This window comes from Podarcis vaucheri (genome assembly GCF_965113315.1).
Source record: "Podarcis vaucheri genome assembly, chromosome: 7".
NCBI lineage: Eukaryota > Metazoa > Chordata > Lepidosauria > Squamata > Lacertidae > Podarcis > Podarcis vaucheri.
Window position 1 is genome coordinate 42,163,767 of NC_138765.1, and position 11,790 is coordinate 42,175,556.

Here is an 11,790-nt window from a genome sequence, read left to right on the forward strand (position 1 = left end):
TATGGTTCCCGGAAGTGTGGCCTACTGGTTCCGGTGTGGGATTCGGCGGGTGTGAGGCGAGTGGTGTGCGGGACGGAGCGGAGGTTCAGCGCGGCCGGGGAATGCTCGTGGCCTTCTGAGCCGCTTTCCGCTTTCGCCATGTCCGTCGTGCCGCCCAACCGCTCCCAGACCGGCTGGCCCCGTGGGGTCAACCAGTTCGGTAACAAATACATCCAGCAAAGCAAACCCCTCACGCTCGAGCGGACCATCAACCTGTGAGTGGCGCTCGGTGCCCCCCCTCCTTCCTCCCCTCCCTAGAGCAGCGGAGAGCCACAGCGCCACGCCTCCTCCGCCCTTTTCTCCCGCGTCTTTACTATAATAGGGTTGTTTCCCCCCCCCGCATCCTTTCCCTTCCGCGATTCCCAGCACTTTGTCTTGCTCCCCTCCATGCGCGATAAAAAAAGTCGAGGTCCCATTCACACGTGCATAATTTGCGCGGTTTCCCTGCGCTTGGTTATTATCGGCACCTGGTTCCTTTGTGCATGTGTCGTAGCTCAACAGTAGAGTAGCTGTTTGCCGCTGCATGTCGGGCTGGGAATACTTGCTGCCTGGAACCCTGGAGAGTCGCTGCCAAACAGTATAGGCGACCGTGAACTAGATGGGGTCAGACTTTGCTTTAATCCCTAGGTTCCTCAGTCGCCCACACTTCCGCTCTCGGGGACACCTTAATCTGCCTCCACCCCAACTGTCTTGCAGCTTGCAGACCACATTCTCTCCCCACCCTCCACTTTTTATTAAAGGATGTGTATCCGTTTACTGATGCATTTCTTTTCTGCATGTATCACTTGGGGGATTTTCAGTAGTAAAATCGTATGGGGTGGGGGAAGGCAGTCTGGATCCCCTGTGCCAACTAAGGAGCTTTTTGTAAACTTCTAGCAACACAAAACTACAAATATAAGCAACTGAGTAAGAAAACAGACCCAATGATTTCCTTTTACATTGAGTCTATATGTGGCATTGTCATTTGAATACTGTATATATTTCAGTAAGTGCAGGACAGGAGGGAAAAGGTCTTGACCTCCAGCCGATACGTAAGGCGGGGGGGGGGAGAGAACAGAAAATATATTAAATGTATGACTCCAGGTAGGGCTGCGAAATACTCTTCACTGAAACCCCGGAGAACCATTGCCAGCCGGAGTAAATCCCTTGTCTGAAACCCTGTAGAGGTGCTGCCAGTTATTTTGTAGACTAGACTGAGCTAGATGCAGCAACTGTCTTGGTTCAGTGTAGGGCAACTGTCTGTTTTGTGCACGTTGTTTTGTGCACGTGGGGCTGCAGCTCCAAAGCATACAGTGAAAACGGACCGTGTAACACAGCTCACAGTCACTGGCTATACCCTGCTCTGTGTTCAATGTTTGAACTAGATTGTCCATTTGCATGAAATACTGTATTTAAGGTCTAATTCCTTTTAGGTATCCACTCACAAATTACACTTTTGGGACCAAGGAACCCCTATATGAAAAGGACAGTTCAGTGGCTGCCCGGTTCCAGCGCATGAGGGAGGAATTTGACAAGATTGGAATGAGGCGGACTGTCGAGGGGGTCCTCATTGTGCACGAACACAGGCTGCCTCATGTGTTGCTTTTGCAGCTGGGCACAACTTTCTTCAAACTGTAAGTGAGCTTTACCAAACCTAGCACTGCATAATGATACATGTTTGAAGCTCCACAGAGAAAGTAAATGACTTGTGCATGGAGGGCAAAGGCAGTTTTAGGGTAGCTCAACCAGTGTGGCTGCACTGCAGCGAGCGCCATAACAACGCTGTGAAACTGAGTGAGAGACGGGGTGCGGGTGGGATTTTAGTGTTGCACAGAGCACCACTGCAATTTGAGAGCCCTGGTCTATCACTGTGGAGGGGCAATTTGGAGTGGAGAAGCAGCTGGTCCTGGGGAGTGAAGCACCATTCTCCCCCTGCCATTCTGTCAGGGAGAGGTGAGAAAGTGAAGTCTGTCCTTCAGCCTTGTGTTGCAACCAATGTTCTTTAGCTCCTACCCTCCCAGAACTGCTTTCTACAGTACCATTTCTCCTTATTGTTAGGGTTTGAAAGAGTTGCTCCAGCCTAAAACTTGCTTATTTTTCTTGCATTTCTCTTTCTTTGTACATAATGTTTCTTAAATTGTGAACCACCTCAAGTGTTTCAGCCAGAAAAACAAAGTATCAGTGTTTCAAGTAAATATGGAGGAATGTAAAAAGCAACTTTGCCAGATCCTTAAAAGGCTCAGGTAATAAGTAGCATGAGAGAATTCTACCTGAGACCCTGGAGAGCTACTGCTAGTCAGAGTAGACAGTACTAGCCTAGATGGCCAAATACAGTCCAAACTGATATAAAGATGTAGCCAATATTCCTATGCATTTTCTGTAGCATGCTGATTCCCAGTTCCAGTTCTGGGGAGTTCACACACAGTTTAGGCAACTAACTGTGTTTGTAGCTGGCCATAATAGTAGCTTTAGACTGCAGGCTACTGGGGAAATCTGAAGAGGGTAAATCATACCTAACTGAGGTCCATTGATTTCAATGGGTCTGTCTGAGTAATACTTAGCAACAGACCATGGTCTTCCATTTTAAATAGATTGTTGTTGGTCAAGTAGTCAACTCCAGTGGGGCTTTCAGGTAATTTGGGTTACTTCAGCTTTATTCCCTCTACAAATTACAATGTAAAGCAGTATATAAATGGTTGAAATAAATAAAATGCTGCGTTTTTTCATCTATCCTTTCTGAATATTGCTCATTACCTTCCTCCTGCTTCTCTTAGAAAACTAAAAGGTGATGGTGATCTGACTGCACCACACATGACTCTTCTAATCTCTTTGCAGCATTAGCTAGTCTAAATTCTTGGGAATAGTTTCACAAGTTTCTGAAGTTAATAGGTAAGCCATTTTTAATGCCCTCAGCCAACTAATTCTGGAACAAAATCTCTGGGTCCATTTTTTGATTGCAGAATTTGCACAGAAGTAAAGCAACACCATAGTTCTTCTAGGATATTGTCACCTCCACAGTAGTAAACTACAATACCTCAAGGACTGTCTCTCCTCATATTAGCTGACCCTGCAACAGAGCAGAGCTATGGCCCTTCTACAAGAAGTCTGGATAGTGCCAACACGAGAACAGGCCTTTTCTGCAGTGGCTCCTCTCTTGTGGAATGCTCTCCCCAGGGAGGCTCCTGTGGCACTTTCATTACATATATTTAGGCACCAGGCGAAAACATTCCTCTTCTCCCAGAGCTTTGACTAATTAAACAATCTATGGCCTTTTAAAGTTGGCATCATTGTTTTGTTTGTTATTATGTTTTGTATTTTTGTGTTTTTATACTGTTCTGGGAACCTCAGATGCATGGCGGTATATAAATTAAACAAAGTCCCCAAATTTAAGCTGCTTAACCATTGGCAGTTTTCTTTATGTAAACAAATAAAGAGTCCAGGACATAAAATGTGCCATTGAATCTATTGATTTTTACCACTGGTTTTGTGTTGTATTAAAAAAATATATCTAATAGGACTTAATGGGGGGATGGGACCTGGTCAAGATTTGTTTTGATACATTTTACTATCCTGAGAAGGTGAAATTTGGCTGAGGTAGTAAAACATTCTCAAAACAGCTTTCTGGACATTTACTGCAGTGTTACTTTAAAAAATATTTTAATTATGACTGCACCTAAAACACATCCTTTATCATGAATTTCTTTTCCACAGGCCAGGTGGTGAACTTAATCCGGGAGAAGATGAGGTAGAAGGTCTCAAACGTTTAATGACAGAGGTAGATGTCACAATTATTTGCATTTTTATCCTGAGGCTTTAGGATGGATAACAATAAGCCTTTTATGGTTGCATTCACATGAACAAAGGTGAATAGCATTCAACACACCTGTAAGGTAAATTCAGGAATTAAAACACCTTAATTTTTAATAAACTCTTAGGTGCGGAAGTGTGTTTGCAGTTTTGCCAATCCATGAAAATTCCAGTGAGTATGTATTTTGAGTTCTGAGTTTTTCTGGTTTTCCATATGAAAGCTAACAAACCCTCACTCTAAGGCAGCTCTGGCGAACCTTTTCTAGCTAGCTGGCAAGGTCCTTCACTTTCCACCCATGGAGAGCCAAATTTGACTGGTGGTCAGAGCTGCTCACCTGTCAATCACCTTGCCAAGCAGAACATCATGTCATATTAATACTTCATTTCCTGTTCTTTTCAGCAAGCTTGTAAGGCACCCAGCTAATTGACCCCCAGTGCCTTTCTTTCCCAGTATTTGGTACTGGTGCTGGCCTCATCTGAGGCTTGTGTAGAGTTTAGGCTTTGGGTAAGGTGCAAACATCTGGCGCTGCTTTTGACTGACCCTTACATAGGAGCACAAATTCTATCTTAGTTGTAAACTCTGTGTTTATTGAAAAGTGCCTCTTCAGTTAAAGTGAAGCAGGGAAGGCTCTGGGGCTTCTGTAATGCAGACTTCTGTAATGGATGACAATGGAATATTCTTCAGACTAATGTGCTCACCAGTTGTTCCTGGGTCTGACCTTTGATGCAATTCCGCTTCTGACTCAGAGTCATCAGTTTCACCTCCTGAAGAAGTGGGTCATGACAGCTCCATACCTCTCAGCTCACTGTCTTTCTCCTTGGAACGCTGGGCGCTAGTTGCGTTTTCCTTAACTATGTTTTGTTTTGGATTCTTTTCATTCAGCTCTCTCTTTTCCCTTCACTGTGTGTGAGCTTCATCTGCCTCCACCTTTCCTGCACAGCTGGTGCTCAGCTTGTTTATTATTTTAGTTATGCAAACCACTTAACTGTGGTTTTTTTGGAAATGGAAAGACAGCATATAAACTGTCTTAGTATTCCCATGGGGCGGGGGTGGCATTGGACAGTGGAGATTTGCATGCTGGGCACCAGCTATATTGAAAATTTTGCACCCTTTGATAGAGATTTGCATACTCAGCAGTATCAGGGAGTGGGAGGGTTAGGAGACAGGAGCTCATGTACTTGGCATTGACCAATGCTGGGAAGGTGCATGCAGGAAAACGTGGCAGCAGCTGCAGCTTTGCTCCTTTAATGCCACTTTGTCTTTCTTAACTTCCTTCTCTTCTCTCCCCATCTCACTCCCTGGTCCAAAAGTCATTTCAGATTCCATTACACAAAGAGAAGCAGATGAATGCCGAGTGTTGCAGGAGACACAGGTGAAGCTAAGCTAGTGAGCTTCTCAAAAGCAATACTTGGCCATTGTTACGAGCAGGCTACTCGACCATATGAATCCTTAATCTGCCTGAGCAAGGTCGTTCTTAGCTACAGTTCTCGAGATTATCCACTTAAAGAGGGACTATACCTTTGAATACCAGTTGTCGGGGAGAAATATTTGTTGCATAATGTTCTGTAAACAAAGTATGGCTAGCACTAAAGAATGCATCTTTTTTTTTGGGGGGGGGGTTTATTATACTTTTAAGTTACAGCACCATTGCTTATATTTCTGTACTTACTCTTTTGTGAACTAGTGAAAAAGTTAATCGAAACCTATTACTTTTTTTTTAAATACACCACTTTATAAATAGTGTTTTCTTAGCGTCGTACTGTAAATGATACACTGTAAATTAATGGCCTGGTTTGCATTTAATGCTAAATCATGGTTTGTTTAATGAAACCATAGATTAACCATGAGTTGTCCCACAGACTATTTTTTTAACAGCTTGCTCCTCCAAGCTTGTTTTGTTTTCCACCCTTGTTCCTTTGTTGCTTGATGAGTGTCTGGGGTGGGGGTGGTCAAAGAAGCCATAGTTAAGGAAGGGGGCTGGGTTCTCACATAATGCTAAAACAAACCAAAGTTCATAAGCAAACAACAATTGTGGTTTGACAAAAAACAAATAGTAGTTAAATCACTGGGCAGGGTTTGAATGATCAAACAAACTATGACTTAAATCATAGTTTAATAAACCATGGCTTTGTGTTATACAGTGGACGCCCGGGTTGTGAACGTGATCTGTGTGGGATGCACGATCACAACCCGCAGCGTTCACAACCTGCAGCAGCACGTCTGCGCACACGCAGGCTGTGATTCGGTGCTTCTGCGCGTGCACAAGGCGTGATTTAGCACTTCTGCGCATGCGCGACCGCCGAAACCCGGTGGTCCTTAACCCGAAAAAACGCAGCCTTAAACATCTGTAACCCGAGATATGACTGTATATGAATCAGATCATTCAATTAACAGTATTTGTTTGCACTTCTGTATTGATTAAAGAAATTGAAGAATTTAGACTATACTGTTGGGCTAGCATTCTTAATATATGACATTCTGCTATTGTGAAGCACTGGCATAGAGCATGTCAGGATTTTCCTTGCATTTCTATTTTGACAGATCCTGGGTCGCCAGGATGGAGTGCAGCAAGACTGGGTCATTGATGACTGCATTGGTAACTGGTGGCGACCGAATTTTGAGCCCCCACAGGTGAGAATTGAAGTTGCCACTAGCATTTTCATTTGATTTATTTTTGGGCTTACAACAAAACCCCTCCCAAGAACTAATTAATCATCCTACTACACGACTCTATTGCTGGTAGAAGACTGGCAGGCTCAGGCTTCTGTAAGTCACAGAAATAGAATTAAGTCACTTAGGAGCAGCAAAGTTTCTTTGAACAGGATGAGAGGTTTTGAAATACAAAAACAAAAAAGTGCATTAAATAAGGAGCAATGGCATTCTCCTCCCAGAACAACTGATGGCCTTTTCAGGAGCAGATGGCACTTGCCCTTGAATTTTCTTTCTTTTGCCTTCCCTCACGGTATGCAGGCCTTTCTTAAGCAGCCCCAGGGAATGTAGGAGAAGAGACTGCCTCAGCTGTTCTCTCCTCAGGGTGTTGATAGTCAAACAGCCAATGTCGCATGCTTCCTTTTTTTCTGCAGATCTTTGGCTTTTTGTTCAAATATTTGGTTTGTCAATTCATACTAAAGTTAGACTTATTCTTTTCATCAACTGATTCATTATGCTGTTCTGAAATTACAACATTGAAATATAAGTGTTGTGTCCAATGTTGGTGCCACTTCTGTCCATGCATGGAAAGGTTGCTGATTCTCCCTGTGCCATTCCTCCCTGGCTAGCAACATTGCATTCTACTGCAGAACATGAACGGAAAATGACCTGCTGTGTGCATGTTCACGCATACAGCCTTTTAGTCCTGGCCCTTATTTTACCACAGAGCCTTAACTTTTTTTAACGCACAAATTGTAGCTATGTGAAATTTCTGTGCCAAACCCTGAACAGCTTTGAACCTGTGAAAGACTCGTATCAGTGGCACCTCATATTGCAGACCATGGTGGGGACCCACAAAGGTGCATTTTCTGCTGTCACCTCAGTTCTCTAAAACAGTCTTCACCCTGCCATGCAGGAAGCATCACTGCTTACTAGCTTTAGAAATCTTTTGAACACCTCATCCCTGCCCCCCGCCCCCGGCTTTACCTAATTTGTCAAAGATGGATCCTGTTGCTTTGCACATTGTAATGCTTTATTGCACCTGTACTGTTTATTGCAATCTTTAGTAACTGGTATTACTAGTGTACATTTTTGTAATATATTTTTCTTTAGCTGTAAATGATTTAGTTTTATATATAGGTGGTATAGATACAAGCGCATTTCTAGAATTTGCAACCTAGAATTTGAAAGCAAGTGTTTTGAATCTGACTTTTAAAAAAAAGCAATTGTGCATGATCCAGTGGCATGATTGGCATCATGTCTAGTTTGGCCCTTGACCTGTGTTAGAATCTACCTATATTTTGCATTTGAAATATATTTGGAAAATAACTGAAGTGCTCTGGCTGTGGATATGATTCAAAGCAAGTAGATTCTAACTGTCCTGGTTCAACCCCATGAACTCTCATAACGTGTTAAGTACTTCAATTTCAGGAAAGCTGTACACAGACACGAACTAATCATTATTTTTTATTGTTTCCCACAGTATCCGTATATTCCAGCTCACATTACGAAACCAAAAGAGCACAAGAAGCTCTTTTTGGTTCAGCTTCAGGAAAAGGGTAGGCATTCTGTCACATCTTTAATTTTCATATAGGTTTTCTTGAGAGATGGCAACAAAATCCTGGGCAAGGTCGTTTGCATTATCTAAACTTAAAAGAAAATTCTGAAAATTTATTTCCACTGTAGTGGTTTATATGCTGCTCAACAGCTCCAGTGGTGCTCCTCCCCCACTCCTGTGCCGTGGATGAAACAAGCCAGAGTTGTTGTGAGAAGTGAGGTTACAGGGAACCAGGCAGAGGGCCTTCTTGGTAGTGGCACCCTCCCTGTGGAACGCCCTCCCATCAGATGGCAAGGGAATAAACAACTATCTGACTTTTAGAAGATATCTGAAGGCAGCCTTGTATCGGGAACTTTTTAATGTTTGATCTTTTAGTATGTTCTGATATATGCTGTGAGCTGCCCAGAGTGGCTGGGGAAACCCAGCCAGATGGGCAGGGTATAAATAATAAAGCTATTATTATTATTATTATTATTATTATTATTATTATTATTATTATTATTATTATTATTTGTGTTACAGTATGATGGATTTTATTGTGGGAGGTAGCATTTCTTCACATCTTTTCTGTACACAGTTTCACTTAAAACTGCTTAAGTTTGGATGGATGTGGCCTTAGGTTTTTATGACTCATTCCAAGTTCCTTTCAATTTGTATGTTGTGCCTGGATAACTTAGAATAGCCTGAGGAGTCCTCATGCCAGGCATGGTATCTGTATATTCAGACTGTGCAAACCAAAGTTCTAAATATTAATATTCTTCATATGATGCAACCTAGGAATTAAGAAAACTAAGCTTCACTCAATATTTGTCTTGTCCTTGCTTGAAGCAGATTTTTATTTGATTTGATCTCTCTTGATTTGTTCTAGCTTTGTTTGCGGTCCCCAAAAATTACAAGCTGGTAGCTGCTCCATTGTTTGAGCTCTATGACAATGCACCAGGTTATGGGCCTATCATTTCAAGCCTCCCCCAGCTTTTGAGCAGGTAGAGTATGCTGTGAGTTTCCATGTTGTGGTTTCATACTGCTGCAGCTGCTACAGAAAAGCTTTCTTTAGCTCTTTCACTTGCTTCTGTAGGGAATAGCTGACTGAGTGCTCTGAGGATTGTGGTGCTTATGTATCCACATTGGCTTGGATCATAGGATAAATTGACTTAAGGAAAACCACAAAAGGAAGGTTTCCATCCTCCCTACAGCTGCCTGAAAGGTGCCCCTGATGGGTTGGGCCTCCTGAAAATGTATGTTGGGTTGCCAGGAGGAAATTCTACAAACTTCCTTAATTTATCTTAGGATTCAAGACACTCTATTTACATCATATCATTCAGCAGAGTACTTTAAATTAGTTTTGAATTACAAACAGTACTCCACATTCCTTATATGTTCCCTTTCACTTTTCCTTGCTTATCAAAAGCCAACAGAAGGCACCCTACAAAAATTTCCTTCTGTTGCTGTAGTCATTGCCTGCCTTATCGTATGAGTACATTACCTCAGGAGAATCAGGCTTGATGTACTTTCTTGAACTTTGTTTGCTTGCTGGGCCTCCAGTTGATGTATTATGTGCTGGCTGGCTGTTTTTCAAGCTGTGTCCCCTCAAGATTTTGGACTATAATTCCTGTCATTCCTGATGGGAGTCATGTTGGCTGAGGCTGAGATTTGTAGTCTGGAGAGCACCACATTGGCTACCCTTATGTAGGGCAATGCTAGGCTCAGTAGACTAGAAAAAAGAAAAAAACCATCAACCCATGGGTTGGATTAAAACTAGTCAAACTTCCAGGGTGCACATTCCAATGGTAGGTGGGGCAAAAACCCAAATAAAGAAAAACCACTTGTTCCCTAGCCACCCATCTTCAAATATACAGTGGTACCTTGGGTTACATATGCTTGAGGCTACATACGCTTCAGGTTACAGACTCTGCTAACCCAGAAATAGTACCTCGGGTTAAGAACTTTGCTTCAGAATGAGAACAGAAATGGTGCTCTGGCGGTGCGGTAGCAGCAGGAGGCCCCATTAGCTAAAGTGATGCTTCAGGTTAAGAACAGACCTCCAGAATGAATTAAGTACTTAACCCGAGGTACCACTGTATTGGAAATCAACACAATGGGAAAAGGTGGGGGGGAGCAAAGCACACACACAGCCACCAGCACCTCAACAAAGCTACGATCAAACAGAAAACCAAGTTCCCCACTGGATGTGGCAGGGGGTCTGGAGGTGGGCTTGCTGTTCCTTTCTGCACCCCTTGAGATTGTTCAGCCAGGTGAAGGAGGAGCTGGAAACAGGTGCACAGCTTCTGCATACTGTGAGTCAAAGGTGGGTGGCAATTTCAGGCTATTAGCAATATCCTTAGAAGCAGCAACGCCTTGCTGCTTCCTAAACAGGCCAGTGTTGTAAACAGCAACACAACAGCAGCTTCCTCCTTCCTAGATCATAGCAAATTCAAAAGCAGGTCAGTATTTTATTTAATAAAATGCCTGCCTCATGTCAAGAGAGCAATTCCCAAGCAGTGGCTTGCATATGAGCCAATTGCTCTGAATTTGCCAAGGTAATTGGGATTGATGTCACATGATGGACAGGTGGATGTGATTTGACCAAAATGACCTCAGGGTCCAAATGGAGAGTCCCGGTAAGCCTAGTAAAATCCATGGGCCAGAGGTTGCCTACCATTGCAGGAGGACCTCTGGCCAGTGATCCAAGTGTGTACCTATAACCTGCTGGAGCATCTTTTGCAATTCATAGAAAGCAGATCCAGCCGATTAAGTGTGTAGTTCATGATCTTCAGTGTGAGTAATCATTACTTCTTTTTCCCCTCTGCCAGGTTCAATTTTATTTACAACTGAATTCCTGAAGTATGTGGTAGAAGCCGTCTCTGTGAGAACAGCTTTAAAATGTAGAAGAGAGAACCTGACACAAAGATTTTTTTTTTATGTCTCCCCCTTCCCCAAACTCTCTACCATCTGAATAGGAAAGTGAATCTTGACTGTTTAGATAGTGGAATGATGAGTGTATTTGCATTTTAATCACCTATGTTGTAATAGTCACTTGACTTTTTTTAAAAATAACATTAAAACAAAATGATCTCCTTTCTGTTTTTGTGTGTTCCTTTTCCCAATGGGACTTGATGAGAGATACCTGCCTACTGATTGATACCACAGCATTGCATGTGAGAATGAAAGAGTACTATCTTCATCCATCTAAATATACCTTTGGAAATGTAGGCCACTTGTTAACTAGCTAAAAGCAAGGTCTTTTGCGCACAGGAAACATAGCAGGTGTTGGGACTCAGGTTGACAGCAGGTCTTGAAACAGATGGAGGGAATTGATAACTTGTTCTATCACTCAGTGCAGCCTGAAGGAGGGAACTAAGCTAGGCTAGCAAGGAAGTGTCTGAACAATAAAAGGGCAGTGTTTCAGGTGATGCTGCGTTGTCACATAAAAGTTCCCAGTTTTAGTTTGCTTGCTACTCTTATCAGCAAGAGGAATAACTCCGATTTGGAAAGCTCTGCACTAGTCAGTCATGTGAGGTGGTGCTGAGAATAGCTGATTGACAGGCCGGTTGTCCCAAACGGGCGTAGTGTGAGGGGTGCCAGGGCTCCAGGCGCACAATTTTTGAAGTGGCATGAACCAGGTGCCCCCATGCAGGCGAGCCCAGCACAGCCTGGTGCTCCTCTCCACCCCCTAAGGGCTGCATCGACTGGCTGGGCTCCCCACTGTGTGGACAGGCAGCTCAGCACAGCCCTGCTTTGCTCCGGTGGGGTCCCTCCA

At 43.3% G+C, this 11,790-nt stretch overlaps 1 protein-coding gene across 2 annotated transcripts; it reads left to right on the forward strand.

Annotated features, from left to right (window-relative positions):
• The first annotated feature begins 13 nt into the window (after positions 1–13).
• NUDT21 (nudix hydrolase 21) lies at positions 14–11,108 on the forward strand. 2 transcript variants are annotated; one of them, XM_082232395.1, is made up of 7 exons: positions 14–254; positions 1,452–1,652; positions 3,730–3,793; positions 6,368–6,457; positions 7,959–8,034; positions 8,902–9,028; positions 10,844–11,108. In XM_082232395.1, the coding sequence occupies exons 1-6, from the start codon at positions 139–141 to the stop codon at positions 9,018–9,020; spliced, it is 666 nt and encodes a 221-aa protein (XP_082088521.1). In that variant the 5' UTR covers positions 14–138; the 3' UTR covers positions 9,021–9,028; positions 10,844–11,108. The 2 variants fall into 2 exon arrangements, with proteins under 2 accessions (XP_082088521.1, XP_082088520.1); XM_082232394.1 differs by having other exon boundaries at positions 15–254; positions 8,902–9,016.
• The last annotated feature ends 682 nt before the right edge of the window (positions 11,109–11,790 follow it).